The sequence below is a fragment of the Herpailurus yagouaroundi genome, unplaced genomic scaffold, assembly GCF_014898765.1.
Source record: "Herpailurus yagouaroundi ecotype Mexico unplaced genomic scaffold, PumYag 188, whole genome shotgun sequence".
NCBI classification, from domain to species: domain Eukaryota; kingdom Metazoa; phylum Chordata; class Mammalia; order Carnivora; family Felidae; genus Herpailurus; species Herpailurus yagouaroundi.
In genome coordinates, this window is record NW_024412419.1 from 22,399,112 (window position 1) to 22,419,314 (window position 20,203).

Genomic DNA, 20,203 nt, shown 5'->3' on the forward strand with positions numbered 1-20,203 from the left:
GTCCCTCTGAGAGGAGCCACCGAAGTCCTTCTCAGAGGAGCCATCGCGGTCTCTCCGGAAGGAGCCGTCAAAGTTCCTCTGAGAGGAGCCACCGAAGTCCTTCTCAGAGGAGCCATCGCGGTCTCTCCGGAAGGAGCCGTCCAAGTCCCTCTGAGAGGAGCCACCGAAGTCCTTCTCAGAGGAGCCATCGCGGTCTCTCCGGAAGGAGCCGTCAAAGTCCCTCTGAGAGGAGCCACCGAAGTCCTTCTCAGAGGAGCCATCGCAGTCTCTCCGGAAGGAGCCGTCAAAGTCCCTCTGAGAGGAGCCACCGAAGTCCTTCTCAGAGGAGCCATCAGAGTATCTCCAGAAGGAGCCACCAAAGTCCTTCTCAGAGGAGTCATTGCAGTATCTCCAGAAGGAGCCATCAGAGTCCCTCTGAGAGGAGATGTCGCAGTCCCTCTGAGAGGAGACATCACAGTCCTTCTCAGAAGAGCCATCGCAGTCTCTCTGAAAGGAGCAATCAAAGTCCTTCTCAGAGGAGCCATCATAGTGTCTCCAAAAGTAGCTGCCAGAGTCCCTCTGAGAGGAGATGTCGCAGTCCTTCTGAGAGGAGATGTCGCAGTCCCTTTCAGAAAATTCATCACAGTCCCTTAGGGAGGAGAGGACACAGCCCTTTTGGGAGAAGACAGCACAGACCCCCTGTGAGGGGTGGTCGCGGTTCCTCAGAGAGAACTCACTGCAGTTCCTCTGAGAGGAGCAGACACAGTCACTTGGACAGAGCAAACACAGTCATTTTAAGAGGGGTCAACACAGTTGGTCTGAGAAAACCCATCACAGTCCCCCTAAGGAGAGACTCAAGCGCAGCTACCCTAGGGAGAGGCTCAGACATAGTGTGTCTAAAGATTTCAAGGGCTACTCAAACACACAAAATACCCAAAGCTGGGCAAGTTTAGAGTCCTGAAGCTAACAGATGAGAAGAGATCCGCCCCCCTTATTCACTGACTGGCTCAAGTCTTCACCAAGCTGCCCTTTCCTGGCTTCTTTCCTGCTAAGCCACTGCCTCCAATACCTGCGCCCTCAGCAAAGAGCGTCTCTGCCACTCTTCCTGGGGGAGGGAGGGCGGGAATGGGTCTGTAATATCTCTAAGATAAATAAAGGGGCAATAATTGATCTCCATCCAGAAACACCACTCGTCGTGCTGGGTGGGGAATGGAGGGTGGAGGGATATTTGGTGTCGCGCAAAAGGATGGAACGACAGGAAGGGGTTCTGAGGCCGTGTTGAGGTCCAAACCCCACCTACAGCCTCCTGGGGCGGGGTCTCAGAGGAGGGAGGCACGTCATGTGACTCACTCCAGCCGCAGCCCCCTCGGAAGCCGCCAGGCGGAAGTAGACGTTCAGATCTGGACTCGGCGGCGCCGACTCCACATCCGGGAGAGGAGAGGAGAGCGGAAGTGGCGTTGGTCTGGCCGGAGCCCTTGGGTGGATTTGTTAGGCGTGGAGAGGGAGTGATGTCTTCCAGGCTCGGTGCAGTACCCGCCGTGAGTTTCTCGGTTTGACCGTTATGTTTTAGGGGTAGCGCTGTCGAGCCCGCAACACGCGGTCCCTCGCTTTTGTGCCATGCTCAGAGTTGGTTTTATCAGAGCCCATCGTAGGCCCCACCCTTCTAGGTCAGATCTACCTGTCTCCCTTTTCCCCCCCAGTTACCGCTGACTGTTCCCACCTCCTTGGACTCAGTTCTTCGCTAGATTGCCATTAGTTTCTATTTCTTTTATATCCCCAGTACCTCCTATATCCGTTGTCCTCTCTTTTCGCCTCCCTTTTAGAGCCTCTATCTGGGACGGGGCTTTGAGAATGGGGGAGATGAAGGCTATGGTGTTGTCACCTGCCTTGGCTGGGTAGGAAGACAGGACGACACGCTTTACCAAAAAAGTCTTGCTTTCTTCCGTTGGAGGTAGTTGCCCCGGGAGAGCTTCATTTCTTCTGGGCACAGGGGGATTCGTCTTTTTGTGGTCAAGGTTCAGCGGTCCCTAGCATTCACTCATGTGCTTGCGATTTGTTAGACTCCGGAACCCACATCCTTTAAGCACCAGAGGAGCACGAAGATCGTGGGAGCTAAGAAGTAAGTGAGATTTTCTGGGGTCCATTTATAATTGTGTCGCCAGCGCTGTCCAATGGAACTTTTGTGATGATGAAAATGTTCTGTATTCCCGCTGTAAAGGACCGTAGCCACGTATGGCTTTTGAGCACTTGAAATGTGGCCAGTGTGATTGAGGAACTGAATTTTAAATTGTATTTGATCTTAAATTTAAATAGCCACCTATAGTTAGTGCCTACCTTGATTGGACAGTGCGGGTCTAAACCTAATGTAGGGGAGAAGAACCTAGCTTGCAAAGAAAAGCACGAATTATATTAAAAATGGAAGGTATGACCTAGTGTAGCCTCGCATATCCTCAGACATCAAGTATGTACTCATGAATACATTGATGAACATGGGAAGGATTGATAAAAATGCCTGGAAGAAATCCTTTTCTTTTCAGACTGCTTGGCTTTAAGACTGGTTTATTACTTTGTAGACCGAATGTGCTAACCTTTTTCATATTTGTTATTACAAAATAGATTCTTATTAACTAGATATTCACTGAAAGGGTTAATTCATTCAGATAACATTTACTAAATATCTGGTATGTGCCAGCTCTGTAGTAGGTTAGATATACAGGCAAGAAAAACACAGAACTAATAATCTAAAAGGGAAGATAGGCAAGTACATCAACATGATACAGTGTAATTAAATATTTTTAAACAGGAATTTAATATAGCAGTTAGGGAGGGGGAGTGATAGTTCAGAAGGGAAGAGTTGCCAGAGCAGATCAGTTCTAAACAGACTTGAAAGTCAAGAAATAATGCAGTTAGCCATAAGGAAAAGGTATTTTTCATAGAGAACAGAATGTGAACAGGTGAAAGCATTTAATGGAATAACAAGTGGGTAATTGCTAAGAGATATAAAGATTAATAGGCCCTCATCTATTAATCTGAGTCAGAATCATTGGAGTTAGTTAGGGTATAGGAATCCTTATTTTTAACTGACTTTGTAGGAGAAAGTTTGAGAACCATTGGGGAGAAGTGAGACTAGAAGAGACTACGGGATGAAACCCTGGAGGATGTCAGCATTTAAGGATTGGGTAGAATGAAGGGAGGCTGCAAAAGAAACTGAGATGAACCAAAATAATTTTCTAATGAAATCTAAGTAGTTGCACCTAGAGAATGAACTACGGTCTTGTAAAAATTTTTGGTAGATCAGAGGGGAGTCAAAAATAGGTTAAACTTTTCTTCCTTGTGATTAGAAGCTGAGACTGAAAAGTAATGCCACAGACAACAAATTATAAAGTCACTACAATTATGATCATACTGTTTGAACTTTTTCTTGCCATAGTTATGGTAAGGGAAGTTTGAGATTAATTGGAGTTTTTGCAAGTAACCAAATACCCTCATTGGACAAGTATTGTAAAATACTTGATAATTGGTTTTGGTGAGTCCTCTAAAAATAAAAGAGGCCTAGAGGGAGGGGTTCTCTAACCACATTGACTTAATTCCCAAGATGCTAATCATGCTGATCATGTGCTTGTACTTATTCGTGAGACGGGATATGGGGATATGTGTCTGAGTCCTACGCTGACCGTAAAGAAATTCCTATGAGGACAGTTTAGTAAGAGGAGTCACATGGGACTTGACTCTTAATGGCTTGTTGATACTTTCAAGTCTTCCTGGTAGAGATTGGTCCCATTGTTTTGGAGGGTGGGTTTTGGCGCAGAGGACTGCCAATTCTTATTAAAAAAAATTTTTTTTAATACTTTTATTGAGGTATCATTGAAGTACAAGATACCATACATTTACATATTACATACCCACAGTTTACATATTTAAAGTAGACAGTGTGATCAACGTTGACATTTGTAAATAACCGTAACACTGTCAGCACAATCAAGATAACATTTCCATTTCTCCCAGAAGTTTTTGTGTAGTCCGTTCCTTCCTCTGCTCCTGTTCTGGACACCACCGACCTTTTTCTGTCACCGTACAGTGGTTTGCATGTATAAATGCAAATCATATAGTATGTTTTTTATATAAATGAAATTTTATATGTTATTTTATATAAATGAAATCATATAGTATGTTTTCTTTTTGCATGATTTCTTTCACTCAATATAATAATTTTTGACTGAAAATTAGTTTTTATTGCTGAATAGAATTCCATTATGGATATACCATGATTTGTTTAGCTATCTACCTTGATGGACATTTGGCTAATTTTATTTTGGGGGTATTAAAGCTGCTGTGAACATCCACATACAAGTCTCTGTGTGGAAAAATTTTTTTCTCTCTTGATCAATGCCTACGATGGTATTTATTTACTAAGATATACCATTTTAGGTTGGTTGGGCCATATGTCAGGATTATGTTTACCTTTTTAAGAAATTACCTGTTTTCCAAATTGGTGGTATTATTTTATATACCAGCAGTATATGGGAATAAGCCTTAAATTTTGGCCAATTTTATGGGTGTAGAGTGGTGTTTCATTGTGATTTTGATTTGCATTTTCCTGATGAATAATGATGTAGAACATCTGTTCATGTGCTTATTAGCCATTCATGTATCTTCTGCAAAGTGCCTGTTCGTATCTTTTGCCCATTTAAAAAGTTGAGTTGTTTGGGGGCGCCTGGGTGGCGCAGTCGGTTAAGTGTCCGACTTCAGCCAGGTCACGATCTCGCGCTCCGTGAGTTCGAGCCCCGCGTCGGGCTCTGGGCTGATGGCTCAGAGCCTGGAGCCTGTTTCCGATTCTGTGTCTCCCTCTCTCTGTGCCCCTCGCCCGTTCATGCTCTGTCTCTCTCTGTCCCAAAAATAAATAAACGTTGAAAAAAAAAATTAAAAAAAAAAAAATCTTGGTTATCTTTTGTTAGATTTGTTCTTAGGTATTTTATGTGTTTTTCATGTTATTATAAATGATACTATTTTTATAAGTTCATTTCTAGTTTGTTGTTGCTGGTATCTAAGAATACGATTGATTTTATGTGTTAACCTTGTGTCCTGACACTTGCTTAATTCATTTTTAGTTCTAGTAGTTTTTCTATTTTTTGAGATTTTCTTTGTAAACAAACATATAATCTGCAAAAAGGGGCAGTTTTCTTTTCTCCTTTTTTGATCTTTATGTCTCCTCCTCCCCTTTAAAAAGGTTAAAAGGGTGCCTAGGTGTCTCAGTCGATTAAGTGTCCAGCTGGTGATTTCTGCTCACGTCATGATCTCAGAGGTTCCAGATATTGAGCCCTGAGTTGGGCTCTGTGCTGATAGCAAGGAGCCTGCCTGGGATCCTCTCTCTCACTCTCTCTCTGCTCCCCCCCCCAATAAACAAATAAACTTAAAAAATAAAAAATATATATATAAAGGAAAAAACCTTATTGCAGTGGTATTCAACAGTGGAATCAACCATTCTGGGTCTAGGGGTTTCTTTTTGGGAAATTCTAATGATAAATTAAATTTCTTTAATAGATCTAGAGCTTTTTAGAGTTCCAGTTTCATGTTATGTCAGGCTCGATGCAGGGCTCAACCTCACAAACCGAGATCATGACCTGAGCCAAAATCAAGAGTTGGGTGCTTAACTGACTGAGCGACCCAGGTGCCCCAACAATCTGACTTTAATTGGAGTGTTGAGACCATAAACATTTATTTATTTATCCATCTATTTACTTATTTTTAAAGTTTATTTATTTATTTATTTGAGCAATCTCTACACCCAATGGTTAGAACTCATGACCCGAAAATCAAGAGTTGCATGCTCTTCTGACTGAGCCAGCCAGGTGTCCTGACCATAAACATTTAAATTAATTATTGATATGGTTAGATTTAGGTTTGTTATTTTATTATTTGTTCTCTGTACCCTATTTTTTTGTTCCTTTATACATTATTTTGTTTTTAATTTTTTTTTTAGTCTTTATTTATTTTTGAGAGAGAGAGAGAGAGAGAGAGAGAGAGAGAGAGACAGAGGGCAAGCAGGAGAGGAACAGAGAGAGAAGGAGACACAGAATCTGAAGCAGGCTCCAGGCTCTGAGCTGTCAGCACAGAGCCCAATGCGGGGCTTGAACTCACAAACTGTGAGATCATGACCTGAACCGAAGTCAGACGCTTAACCGACTGAGCCACCCAGGCACCCCTATACCTTATTTTGGATTATTTAAATATTTACTGTCTGATTTTAGTTTATATATTTAATTTTTGCTGTTTTCTTTCTTTTTTCTCTTTCTTTCTCTTGTGTGTAGTACTTGCTTTAGGATTTACAGTATACATACCTGTCGTTTCATAGGCTACTTAGAGTTTGCGTACTACCACCTTGCTTAAATGTAAAGGCCTTACAACCATGTAGATTGCTTGACCCGGTCTGCTGACCATTAAGTTATAGCTGTCATATGTATTACATCTACCTATGTTGAAAACCTTGCCAGATAATGTTAAAGTTTTGTTTTAAAGAGGGTTTTTGTTTTGTTTTTTTTTTTTAATATGTTTACCCATTTCTTTTGTTCTTTCTTCATTCTTAAAAACCTAGCTTTCTGGTACCATTTTCCTTCAGCTAGAATAATCTCCTTTAGCATTTCTCATAGAGCAGGTCTGCTGACAACAAATTTTCTTTTCTTTTTTTTTTTTTTCATCTGAAGAAGTATGCCTAAAGGATATTTTCATGGAATACAGAATTTCAGATTGAGAAATTTTTTCTCTCAAGATTTTATTTTTTTTATTTTTTATTTTTTTTTATTTTTTTTTAACATTTATTTATTTTTGAGACAGAGAGTGGCAGAGTATGAATGGGGGAGGGTCAGAGAGAGAGGGAGACACAGAATCTGAAACAGGCTCCAGGCTCTGAGCTGTCAGCACAGAGCCCGATGCAGGGCTCGAACTCACGGACCACGAGATCATTACCTGAGCCGAAGTCGGACACTTAACCCTGAGCCACCCTGGGGCCCCAAGATTTTAAAGATGTTACACTGTTCTCTGTTCTCTTTGGTTTCTTTCTTTTTTTTTTTTTTTAAGTTGAAAAAAAAATCTTTTTAATGTTTATTTATTTTTGGGAGAGAGAGAGCGCGCTAGCAGGGGAGAGGCAGAGGGAGTGGGGGACAGAGTATCAGAAGCAGGCTTTGTGCTGACAAGCAGAGAGCCTGATGCAGGGCTTGAACTCACAAACCATGAGATCATGACCTGAGCTGAAGTTGGACACTTAACCAACTGAGCCACTCAGGCGTGCCTGTTCTCTTTGGTTTCTATTCAAAGTTTTGTGGTCATTCAAATCATTGATGTATATATATACACACACATACATATGTATACATATGTACATATGCATATACAGAAATATAATGTTATTTTTTTAAACTGCTTTCTAGATTTTTTTTTAACATTCGGTTTTGAAATTTTTCATTAAGGTGTATCTGGGTGTATTTTTCTTCGAGTTTATTTTCTCGAGTGTTTGTTGAGCTCCTAGGATCTGTAAATTAATGTCTCATTAATTTTGGGTGATTTTCCACCATTATTTTTTTCAAATGTATTTTCATGCCACAGACTTTTTTCCTTTCCTTTTGGGATTATGGCTACACTTAAGTTAGACATTTTGATGTTGACCCACAGGTTGTTGGGGCTCTGCTGAGTGTTTTTGAGTCTTTTTTCTCTTTGTTCTTCAGATCGGTTCATTTCTATTGATCTGTCTTCAAGTTCACAGGCTCTTTCCTTTTTCATCTCCATTCTGTTATTGAGCCCATTCTGTTTTTATTTCAAATATTGTATTTTTAGTTCTAAAATTTCAGTTCTTTTTTTTTTTTTTTTGGTTTCTGTTTTCTGCTGATAATTCCTATCTTTTCCTTCACTTCAAGTGTGTTTTCCCTTATTTCATGAAACATAGTTATAATAGCATCTTTAAATCTTTGGTAGTTCTAACTTCTGGATCATCTTGGGGTGACATTTGTTTGTTATCTGTTCCTTTCAGAATTATTCACATTTTACTGGTTCTTTGTGTATTGCATAATTTTGGAATTTATTCCTAATATTGCGAATGTTATTTGTATAGACTTTGGGTCCTTTTAGAATCTTCTGGGAGATCATTGCTGTTTTGTTTTATTTAAAAAATTTTTTTTAATGTTTATTTTTGAGAGAGAGACAGAATACTAGCAGGGGAGGGGCAAAGAGAAAAGGAGACAGAATCCAAAGCAGGCTCCAGGCTCTGAGCTATCAGCACAGAACCCGATGCAGGGCTCGAACTTAAGAACTGTGAGACCATGACCTGAGCTGAAGTCGGACACCCGACTAACTGAGTCACCCAGGTGCCCCATCATTGCTGTTTTTATTTTAGCAAGTAACCTGTTTACTGTTCAGACCATAAGTTCTGTCTTGTCTTCTGAGGGTATTGGTTCAATCTTAGTTCCATTATTAAAAAAAAAAAATTTTTTTTTAATGTTTAATTTTGAGGGAGGGGAGGGGCAGAGAGAGAGACACACACAAGAATATGAAGCAGGCTCCAGGCTCTGAGCTGTCGGCACAGAGCCTGATGCAGGGCTCAAACTTAAGAACTGTGAAATCATGACCTAAGCCGAAGTTGGACGCTCAACCAACTGAGCCACCCAGGTGCCCCTTAGTTCCACTCTTCTAAGTCTTTGCTATGATAGTTGAAGTCTGTTTTGAATAGTTTAGTGGTTTGTTGGAGACTTTTTCAGGTGTTTCAAGTCTTGTTTCATTTCTCCAAGCTTTTGCTACATTGGATTGGGTCTGTCTTTCACTAGTAGCTCATGGGTTAGTCTGAGGCTTGTGCAATTTGTTAAAATCTTATTTCACCTTTTGAAGCCTTTGCTAAACTGGCTTGGGTATGCTCCACACATACATGGCTCAGATTAAGCTGTGATTTGTATGAATTCAGACAGAATTATGCGATTACCTTCTTTGCATGTCTCTTCTTCACAGCTCTCTCACACCTTCTGGTCTATAGAGAACCCTTTTCCTGGTTTCTCTGGTCAGAAAGATAGTTTTTGTTGGAATGTAGGCCGCCCATGCTACTCTACAAATGGGCCCACCCTTATTGCAGAGCCACCTGTGAGGGAAAACAAAAAAAAAGAGCGGGGGGGGGGGGGGGGGGGGGGGGGGGGAACACATCCCATGGGAGTCACTTCTCCCAGTTTTGACTTCTCTCCACAATCCACCTGCTTTGTTTTCTTTTCAGAATCTAGGATTTTTAGTTGTAATAAGCAGGAGGGATGGGCTGTAGAGAGCTTATGCACCATGGCTGAATCAAGACTTCGTTGTATTAAATTTGTAATTTTGGATCTCATGTGCAGAGAAGTGAAAATCATTCTTCTCTGCTCAGAGTATACTGACATCATCAGTCCCTATTATTTTTTGTTTTGCCTGTTTCCATTTCCATCTCCTTCCAGAGACAACCATGTTAGCAAGTGTGACATATGTCCTTAAATATTTATGAATCTTTGTAAAATAGCTAGTGCTGTTTACACATATATTTGTTTTTAATTTACCAAATTGACATTAGTCTTGTTCTGTTTCTTCTGTCATTCAACAGTATGCTTTTTGGTTATGTTCGTGTCTCTATGTGTAGAAATGGTTTATTGCTTCTGACAACTACATAGTATTCCATAGTAGACATGTATCACATTTTACTTACATATTTCTTTTTTTTTTTTTCAACGTTTATTTATTTTTGGGACAGAGAGAGACAGAGCATGAACGGGGGAGGGGCAGAGAGAGAGAGGGAGACACAGAATCGGAAACAGGCTCCAGGCTCTGAGCCATCAGCCCAGAGCCCGACGCGGGGCTCGAACTCACGGACTGCGAGATCGAGACCTGGCTGAAGTCAGACGCTTAACCGACTGCGCCACCCAGGCGCCCCAGACATATTTCTTAAGAATGGTCACCTAGGGGCACCTGGGTGGCTTAGTAGGTTAAGCGGCCAACTCTTGATTTTGGCTGAGGTCATGATCTCACAGTTCACGAGATTGAGCCCCACATCGGTCTCTGTGCTGACGGTGCGCCTGCTTGGGATTCTTTCTCTCCCCCTCTCTCTCAGGACTGCTTTTGTGCCTATGTGCACACTCTCTCTTTCGAAATAAATAAGTAAGCATTTAAAGTATTGTATTGAATCTGCCAATTTACGTCTACTACAAGACCTTAGTTCAAGTCCTTATCATCTCTTATCTATTCTGTTACAATAAACTGCTACCTCTTCTCCCTTTATTCACTTTTCCTCCATGGGTCATCTAATGTATAGCATCCAGAGTGATCTTTCTGAACCATAAGCCTAACACATGCCTCACACAGATCTTTAGCTGGAGAAGGATGTCTCAGAGGTTCTTGGACCACACTTTTGAGAACTGCTGCTCCTCTGCATTCTGAGCCTCCTAGAAGATAACTTTGTAATTACTCAGTCATGTTTGTTAACTACATAGTGACTGGTCTTAAATTTGGGAATTTGGATCCAGCTGTGTATCAGACTTGTCTGGCCAGCTTACCTCAGACAAGACAGCACCCTTCCTTTAACTGTGGGAACTAAGAATCATATTGCCTAAATAAGACAGAACAGCCCTGACACCAGGTTTAGGGAGGAGGCTAAGGGAGAGGGAAGATGGAGCAGACTAGAGCCCTACAAACTGTTTTTTTCCTTCTTTATTCTCAGGGGTACTGTTTAGTTACTGTCCCTCTCTCAGAGAAATAGAGGTGCCTGGTTACAGATCCATGGGATCTTCTGAAGGGTTGTAGAACAACCTATTACTTTGACTACTTTCTTTTCTTGGATCAATCTAGGAAAGAATGCCTACTTGGACTGCAGAGTGAGCACTAATGTGTACTGCTTTCTCTTATCACAATAAAGTATAATAATAATTTTATATGTTGCCTTTGGTCAACCATTGTAATTGTTAGATTACAACCTAATCCTGTTTTTATTATCAGGCTTCTTAGGTTTTGCATCGGTTACCAACTTCTTATGATACAAAATAATTAATAGGAACTTTACTCTTGTGGTATATATATTTGTGTCATATTAATAGCAGGACCCAGTGCTCCATAAAGGATAATAGTTTCCAGTACACTATTCCTCACGATGACTCCTTAAGCGGCTCGTCGTCTGCTTCTTCATGTGAGCCAGTGAGTGATTTTCCAGCATCCTTCCGAAAGTCTACCTACTGGATGAAGATGAGAAGGGTCAAGGCAGCTGCTGCTTCGCGTGTTGAAGGTACCAGTATCTCTGCTTTATTTCAAAGACAGAGCATTCTCTAGGTAGCTGTTGTAAATGGTTCTTAAAAGTATTAAGCATCAAGGGCTCCTGGGTGGCGCAGTCGGTTGAGCGTCCGACTTCAACCAGGTCACGATCTCACGGTCCGTGAGTTCAAGCCCCGCGTCGGGCTCTGGGCTGATGGCTCAGAGCCTGGAGCCTGTTTCCGATTCTGTGTCTCCCTCTCTCTCTGCCCCTCGCCCGTTCATGCTCTGTCTCTCTCTGTCCCAAAAATAAATAAACGTTGAAAAAAAAAATTAAAAAAAAAAAAAGTATTAAGCATCATAGGGGCACTTGTACCCCAATGTTCATAGCAGCACTCTCAACAATAGCCAAATTATGGAAAGAGCCTAAATGTCCATCAACTGATGAATGGATAAAGAAATTGTGGTTTATATACACAATGGAATACTACGTGGCAATGAGAAAAAATGAAATATGGCCTTTTGTAGCAACGTGGATGGAACTGGAGAGTGTGATGCTAAGTGAAATAAGCCACACAGAGAAAGACAGATACCATATGGTTTCACTCTTATGTGGATCCTGAGAAATTTAACAGGAACCCATGGGGGAGGGGAAGGGAAAAAAAAAAAAAAAGAGGTTAGAGTGGGAGAGAGCCAAAGCATAAGAGACTGTTGAGAACTGAGAACAAACTAAGGGTTGATGGGGGGTGGGAGGGAGGAGAGGGTGGGTGATGGGTAGTGAGGAGGGCACCTTTTGGGTTGAGCACTGGGTGTTGTATGGAAACCAATTTGACAATAAATTTCATATATAAATAAAAAAAAAAGTATTAAGCATCACATATGTTTCTCACATCTGTGTTAGGCTGTCACACACTAAGCTTTGTGAACGGTCCTTTTATTTTATTTTTTTAGTTTATTATTTTTTTTAATTTACATCCAAATTAGTTAGTATATAGTGCAACACTGATTTCAGGAGTAGATTCCTTAGTGCCCCTTATCCATTTAGCCCATCCCCCCTCCCACCACCCCTCCAGTAACCCTCAGTTTGTTCTCCATATTTATGAGTCTCTTCTGTTTTGTCCCCCTCCCTGTTTTTATATGATTTTTGTTTCCCTTCCCTTATGTTCATCTGTTTTGTCTCTTGAAGTCCTCATATGAGTGAAGTCATATGATTTTTGTCTTTCTTTGACTAATTTCACTTAGCACAACACCCTCCAGTTCCATCCACGGAGTTGCATGGCAAGATTTCATTCTTTTTGATTGCGGAGTAAAACTCCATTGTATATACATACCACATCTTCTTTATCCATTCATCCATCGATGGACATTTGGGCTCTTTCCATACTTTGGCTATTGTTGGTAGTGCTGCTATAAACATGGGGGTGCTGTGTCCCTTCGAAACAGCACACCTGTATCCCTTGGATAAATGCCTAGTAGTGCAATTGCTGGGTTGTAGGGTGGTTCTATTTTTAGTTTTTTGAGGAACCTCCATACTGTTTTCCAGAGTGGCTGCACCAGCTTGCATTCCCAACAGTCCTTTTATTTTAGAGTGAAATTCTTACTCCTCTAGGTTATACGGGTATCAGCCTTTCCTCTTCAAATGATTTGAACTTCTTTCCCATTATACCAATCTCATCCTCTGTTGACGTTTAGAGGCCTTTATTATTCATGGGGAACAATTGATCAGTTGGGATGGAGAACAGTAAAAAAATGAAATGGGGAGGTCGAATGAGTTAGTGACGTTTTACCAACTTCCCTAAAACTGTCACAGACACTTCTGTGGGGCTTGTGTTTGCTGATGATCTCTCCTGTGATGACCTTGTGAGTGTGTTTTTTTGTTTTTTTTTTTGGTGAGTGATATTTTGAAGGCTGGCCAGTCTGTTCACTTGTAAGCCATACTGAGGGTTTTGTTTGTTTGTTTTTGTGTGGTATTTCAGGGTCAGGTGGAGTATCAACCAAAGGAAAAAGGAAACCCAGGCAGGAAGAAGATGAAGACTATCGAGAATTTCCTCAGAAGAAGCATAAACTTTATGGTGAGGGAGTAACTTTGCTAATTCTTTTCCCTTGGGTACCTTGGCTTTATTCTTCAGGGGTAGAAGGGAGAGAGACCTGAGGTTTTGGCCCTTGGAGCACTGCTGAACCCTTTGATTTTTTGGCGAGGAATGGCTTTCATCCTACCTGACTTTTTTGTTTTTTTCCTGTCATAACTTTTTTTTTTTCACATTTACTCATTTTTGAGAGACAGAGAGAGACAGAGCACAAATGGGGGAGGGGCAGAGAGAGAAGGAGACACAGAATCCGAAGCAGGCTCCAGGCTCCGAGCTATCAGCACAGAGCCCGATGTGGGGCTCGAACCCACGAACTGCGAGATCATGACCTGAGCCGAAGTCGGATGCTTAACTGGCTGAGCCACCCAGGCGCCCCTATTATTTTTATTTTATTTTTTTAAAATATGGAATGCTTATATGTGCTGCCGAAGCGAGCACTTTTTTTTTAATTTTTTTTTTACATTTATTCATTTTTGAGAGACAGAGATAGAGCACAAATGGGGGAGGGGCAGAGAGAGAGGGACCCTGTCATAACTTAAGGGAGACGGTTGGTTGAGGGAGTGGGACATAGGGTGTTGAGAAGAGATGGGAGGAAATTTTGATAGTAACAGATTGGATAGCAAAGGTGATATGTTGGGCTTCAAGTTTCTGTCTTGTGTCAGGGAGGAAGCAACGGCCTAAAACTCAACCTAATCCTAAATCCCAGGCTCGTCGTATTCGGAAGGAACCACCAGCTTACGCAGCAGGTATGTTTTCTGTTGGAAGCTTTGGGGTATCAAGGTCTTGCACTCTGATTTTTGTTGTTGTTGTTGCTCAAGGAGTGATGTTATAAAGAGTTTCTTTAAGGAGGCAGTTATTAAGGGTATGGGTTTGGAGGCCAGTCAGACCCGTCTTTAAGTTTTGGCTCTTAACTCATTTTCTGGTCTGCCTTCATCTAGTTAACTTCTGCAGGCTTCAGTTACCTTGTCTCTAAATAGGGATAATGAAGGTAGTCAGAATTTTCATGGAGACTAAATGGGGATAAAAACATTTAAGAACATCTCACACAGGAAACAGGAAATTGGCTGTTATATATCTAAGTATCCCATTATTATATGCTGCTGTGAAAATGTTGCCCCATTGTTGGTTATACCTCAGTAAAGCTAGAAAAAAAAATGTTGCCCGTTCTTTAAGCTGCTGGGCTTTTGAATGGTTCTCAGATGGTTTTGGTCGTGGAGGACTGAGTAGGAGTATCAGAAACTCCTCATTGTCTGAAAAAAAATTACTTCTAGAAAGAGTCTTTTCCCCAGGAAGGAAAAAAAATGATACTTTTACTAAATTCCAAGAATACGTTTTCTGTTTCTAGAGAATTCTGCAGATTATGAAGTGTTTCTTTCTCTGCTTTGTAGGCAGTTTGGAGGAACAATGGTACCTAGAAATTGTGGATAAAGGCAGTGTCTCCTGTCCTACCTGCCAGGCGGTGGGGAGGAAGACCATAGAGGGCTTAAAGAAACACATGGAGACTTGCAAACAGGTTAGAGATTTTGTGGCGTTTCATAAGGGTTATGACCTTTTCCCATACCTCAGACAACTATCGCTGTGTCAGTGTGCTGATTACCGTGGAGAAGCAGCAGCATTGTGTTACAAGGAAAACAGAGGCTTTAGAGTCTGACAGACTTGGGTTTGAATCTTCATTTAGCCACTTACTGGTTGTGTCATTTAGCTTTTTATGTGTGGACCTTGGTTTTCTCATTTATATTACAAATTATACAAATAATTTTATGTAGTCCCTGAGGGGATAAGAAAGAATACATGCTGAGTGCCCACCCCGTTACTCGGCAAATGTTGGCGCTCAGTAAATGGTAATTCTTACTCCTTTAAAAATGAGTTACTTTTACTTCTTTACCCTTGAGGATGTGACACTGAGGTTGTGGGGTTTTGAGATTCTTTGGGTTTGGAAATAAAGGAGACACAGACGAGAGCATCCGGGTAGGACTTTGTTACATTCTGTTTCTCTGTTAACAACCTGACACTGAGCAGTATTTCTTCCTGTAGGAAATGTTTACTTGTCATCATTGTGGGAAACAACTTCGTTCACTGGCAGGGATGAAGTATCATGTGATGGCAAATCATAATAGCTTGGTAAGAGTATCTTCTGTCCTGTGTGAGCCTGTGTGTGTTTGGATGTCTTTCCTTAGATGAGTGCGGATAACCCAGTGGAGGTGTCTAAGGCTCTGGGGCTTTATAGGGGTGTGAGTAAGAATACCTTTTTGATAGAAGAGTCATGCACATGAAACCTTTGCGGTGGGTATTTGTGTGTTTAGGTTAGCCCCAAAGGTTCGTCTCCTGGAAGATAGAGGCTCTGAGCTCTTATTTGCATTACATTTGCTTCCTTGTCTGTCTAGGAGAAGATGGAGAAAGCCAGGAGTCAGATAACTAAGCTTCATGGGCATCGGCTTAGGTGCTAGTCCAGTCCTTGATTCTCCTATGATACAATTTTTTTCTGTATCTGTCTTTTCCATGAATCATCTGCTTGTTTGCTTGTCTTGCTTTCTAGCCCATTTTGAAGGCTGGAGATGAAATAGACGAACCAAGTGAGAGAGAACGGCTCCGAACAGTTTTAAAGAGACTGGGAAAGCTCAGGTGCATGCGCGAGGTAAGAGCCCAGGGACAGTGTCTCCTTCTGCCTGGAGTCTTGAATCAATGTCTTTCTGTTATTTTGTTCCATTTCTTCTCTCTTGTAGACCTGGTTCTGTGTCATCGTACAGCGTAAGAGTGGCTCCTGCTTTTCCAGCTGTTTTGAATTCATTAGTAGCTCTTTATTTTCTTTCCCATCTCCATAAACTTATTTCCCCCCTTTCCCTTTGTTCAAAGGAGTTTCTTTACCATCCTTTTTTAGTGTGATGAAAAGGATCTTAGTATTCTCACTGTGAGGAGCTTTGCCATTGCTGGGTGTATGATACTGGGGTGGAGTCGAGTCACAGACCAGAGAGGAAGCTCTGCCACAGGGGAGACACACAGATCCAGTTTACTGAATGCCAACTAAACTGATTGACTGTCACGGTTGGTGGTGGACAGGACAGGCGTTCGGCCAGGCACAAGGGCCAAGGAAAGGTTGTGCCAACGGGAAGTGTTGGAGAGGGTCTAGTGATACCAGAGGATCTATTTACGTGAGGTGGTGGTTGAATGCTTTGTGGCTGTTGAGAAATTGAGAAATCATGTCAAAAGATGTAAGATTATAGTTCAGGCCTTTCTCCTGTGTTCAGAGTTGCTCTAGTAGCTTCACCAGCATCATGGGATATCTGTACCATGTCAGAAAATGTGGCAAAGGGGCTGCAGAGCTGGAGGAGATGACCCTGAAATGTCACCACTGTGGAAAGCCATATAAATCGAAGGCTGGACTTGCGTATCACCTGAGGTCAGAGCATGGGCCTGTGAGTACTGATTACTTTCCAGACCCTGTTTGGGGATCTGTTTTTTGGGGACTCCTTACTCCGACATCTTCCCATACATCCGCTGTTCCTTATTTGTATCCCCTTTTAATCTTTGAATGCTTTTGTTTTCCTTTCCTTATTTTTCCTTGGTTCTCTTATTTCTGCCTTTTGAACATAATTAGGTTAGAGAAATCAAAGTTCAGCGTGTAATCTGTGCAGAAGTAAACTCATTATTACACTTTTAAAGCTTAAGGCATTCCGATTTAGCTAGAAATTTTGTGGAAATTTCTGTCCGGCTGGTTCTTCCATTCCAATTTTTTTGTCTTGATTTTTTTCCCCCTTGATTACATTTCTAGGCTTCCCCCACCTCATGTTTCTTTTTAGAATTCAGTTTCAAGGTATAATTTACATATGATAATTAATGTTCACCCTTTTAATTTTTTAATTTTTTATTTTTTTTAATGTTTATTTTTTGAGAGCGAAGACAGTATGGGGGGGTGGGCGGAGAGAGAGAAGGAGGCACAGAATCCGAAGCAGGCTCCAGGCTCTGAGCTGTCAGCACAGAGCCTGATGCGGGGCTCAAACCGACGAACCGTGAGATCATGACTTGAGCCGAGGTTGGACGCTTAACCGCCTGAGCCACCTAGGCACCCCAATATTCACCCTTTTTAGTGTGCATTTACAAGTTTTGACAAATACATAGTCATGTAGTCACCACCACAATCAAGATATAGAACGATTTGACCACTGATTTATTTTCTGTCCCTATAGTTTTGCTTTTTTCACAATGTCCTATAAATGGAGTCATACAATATGTAGCCTTCCTTTTGAGTCTGGCTTCTTTCACTTAGCATAATACATTTGAGACTCATCCATGTGTTGCATGTATCATTAATTTATTTCTTTTTATTTCTGTCTAGGATTCCATTGTATGGATGTTTCACAGTTTCTTTATCCATTCATCAGTTGAAGAACATTTGGGTTGTTCCCATATTTTGGCAATTATGAATAAAGTTACTATAAACATTCACATAAAAGGCTTTTGTGTGAAAATAAATTTTAATTTCTCTTGGGTAAATACTTAGGAATGGGATAGCTAGGTCATATGATAAATGTATGTTTAACTTTATGAGAAACTGCCAAACTCTTTTTCAGAGTGGCTGTACCATTTTGCATTCTCACTAATAAAATGTGAGAATTCCAGTTGCTTTGTATCCTTGTTAGGATTTGCTATTGTTAATTTCATTTTTTTCTTAGTCCATTCTATTAGGTATGCAGTGGTATTTCACTGAAGTTTAAATTTGCATCTCCCTAGTGACTAATGACATTGACCATCTTTTCATTTGTTTATTGGCAATGTCAGTTGTTAGTGAAGTGTCTTCTTTTTTGAAGTGGCCATTGAAATCCTTTATTATTGGAGTTTTGTTGTCTTACTAGGAAGTTTTGAGAATATTCTGAGTTTTTTATATATTTTGGACAGAAGCCCTTCATCAGATACATGTTTTGCAAATATTTTCTCCCAGTCTATAGTTTGTCTTTTCATTTATTTACAGTGTTCTAAATTTTTTTATAAGTTTATTTATCTTGAGAGGGAGAGAGAGCACCCAAGCAAGGGAGGGGGAGAGGGAGAGAGAGAAGCCCAAGCAGTCTCTGCTTAGTGTGGAGCTTGATGTGGGGCTTGATCTCACAGCTGTGAGATCATGACCTGAGCTGATATCAAGAGTCAGATAGATGCTCAACCGACTGAGACACCCAGGCACCCCTATACTGTTTTTCAAAGAGCATAGTTCTTAAGTTCGATTTATCATTTTTTCCTTTTATGGGTAATGCTTTTTTTTGTTGTTGTTTTTTTTGTTGTTTCTAATATCTCTTTGCCCAACCCAGTTTTCTTTTCTTTTCTTTTTTTTTTAAATGTTTTTATTTATTTTTGAGAGAGACAGAGTGTGAGTGGCAGAGGGGCAGAGAGAGAGAGAGAGAGGGAGACACAGAATCTGAAACAAGCTCCAGGCTCTGAGCTGTCAGCCCAGGGCCAGATACGGGGCTTGAACTCATGAACTGTGAGATCATGAACTGAGCCACCTAGGCACCCCCCAACCCAATTTTCTATTGCTGCTATAAAAAATCACAAGGGGGCCTGGGTGGCTCAGTCGGTTGAGTGTCTGACTTTGGCTCATGTCATGATCTCACAGTTCTTGGATTCAAGCCCTGCATCTGAGCTGTCAGCACAGAGCCTGGAGCCTGCTTCTGATTCTGTGTCTTCCTCTCTGCCCCTTCCCCACTCACACTCTTGTCTCTCTCTCAGAAAATAAAACATTTAAAAAAAATCACCACAGAATTAATGGCCTAAATAACACAACTGTATTGTTTCAGTGTATTAGGCCCGAAGTCCAGGGATAGCACAGCTCAGCTGGCTCCCCTGTGTAGGACCTCACCAGGCTGGCATCAAAATGTCAGTAGGACTGTTCCTTTTTGGAGGCTCAAGGGGAGAATCTGTTTTGAGGCTCATTAAAATTAAGACTTGAGTTCCATGCAGTTAGTTGTAGGACCTCATTTCCTTGCTTGCTGTAGGCCGAGAGTTGTTCTCTGGTTCTGAAGGCCATCTATGTTCCCTGGCTTGTGGTCCCTTCCTCTTCAAGTCAGCAGCAGTATCGAGTCTCTCTCACACTCTGAATCTCTCCTGCCTTTTCTTCTGTCGCACCTCTCTCCCTTAAAGTCAACTGATTCTGGACTTTATTTAGATCTACAAAGTACCTTCACAGCAGCACATAGATTAGTGTTTAATTGAATAATTGATGACTGTAGCCTAGCCAGGGTGACACATAAAAAACCATTACACCCAGGATTACAAAAATGTCCTCCCTTTGTTTCTTCTAGAAGTTTTATAGTTACATGGTTTACATTTCATTTTGAGTTAATTTTTATATGTAGTATGAGATAGGAATGGGTTGAGGTTCATGTCTTTGCACATGGCTATGTCTTGACCTTTACTTATTAAAATAGAACAGACTTTACCCTAAGAAATTTTTTATATCAGCAAAATACGCATGAAGGTGGTAGAGCTTTATGCTAGTGGTTAGCAAGCAAGTGAAGAGCTTTTGATACTTAGAGCAGGAAGGATAGCCCTTAATCATTGGCTTTGATGGAAGCCACTTCTCAGGCCTGTGTTTTGCTATGTCTCATTCTTGCAGATCTCATTCTTTCCAGAGTCAGGACAGCCAGAGTGCTTAAAGGAGATGAGCCTGGAGCCAAAGAGTGGGGGTCGAGTTCAGAGGCGTTCTGCCAAGATAGCTGTGTACCACCTGCAGGAGCTGGCTTCTGCTGAACTGGCCAAGGAATGGCCTAAGAGGAAGGTGCTTCAGGATTTGGTGCCTGATGATCGGAAGGTAAAGTAGAAACTTGCGTTAATTTTGAACCATGTCTGATGTTGTGCTTAGTACATACGGAAAAGTAAATGCACTTGAGTACGTGATAAACGGTATGTTGCTTTTTTTTTTT

At 41.3% G+C, this 20,203-nt stretch overlaps 2 protein-coding genes across 4 annotated transcripts in view; both read left to right on the forward strand.

Annotated features, from left to right (window-relative positions):
- Positions 1-1,258, forward strand: part of SPATA31H1 (SPATA31 subfamily H member 1) — a 37,330-nt gene extending 36,072 nt beyond the window's left edge. Inside the window, 2 exon segments of the mRNA XM_040496356.1 lie at positions 1-753; positions 756-1,258. Of these exon segments, the coding sequence (XP_040352290.1) occupies positions 1-753; positions 756-940 (938 nt within the window). The 3' untranslated portion in view covers positions 941-1,258.
- Positions 1,259-1,382: 124 nt separating this feature from the next.
- Positions 1,383-20,203, forward strand: part of ZNF512 (zinc finger protein 512) — a 33,757-nt gene continuing 14,936 nt past the window's right edge. For 2 of the 3 annotated variants that reach the window (XM_040496353.1, XM_040496355.1), the window contains exons 1-10: positions 1,383-1,517; positions 2,040-2,098; positions 11,061-11,245; positions 13,185-13,280; positions 13,958-14,041; positions 14,684-14,808; positions 15,330-15,416; positions 15,832-15,930; positions 16,541-16,708; positions 19,897-20,091. In XM_040496353.1, the coding sequence (XP_040352287.1) occupies positions 1,488-1,517; positions 2,040-2,098; positions 11,061-11,245; positions 13,185-13,280; positions 13,958-14,041; positions 14,684-14,808; positions 15,330-15,416; positions 15,832-15,930; positions 16,541-16,708; positions 19,897-20,091 (1,128 nt within the window). In that variant the 5' untranslated portion in view covers positions 1,383-1,487. The remainder of the gene's footprint in view (positions 1,518-2,039; positions 2,099-11,060; positions 11,246-13,184; positions 13,281-13,957; positions 14,042-14,683; positions 14,809-15,329; positions 15,417-15,831; positions 15,931-16,540; positions 16,709-19,896; positions 20,092-20,203) is intronic. The other variant, XM_040496354.1, reaches the window with a different exon arrangement.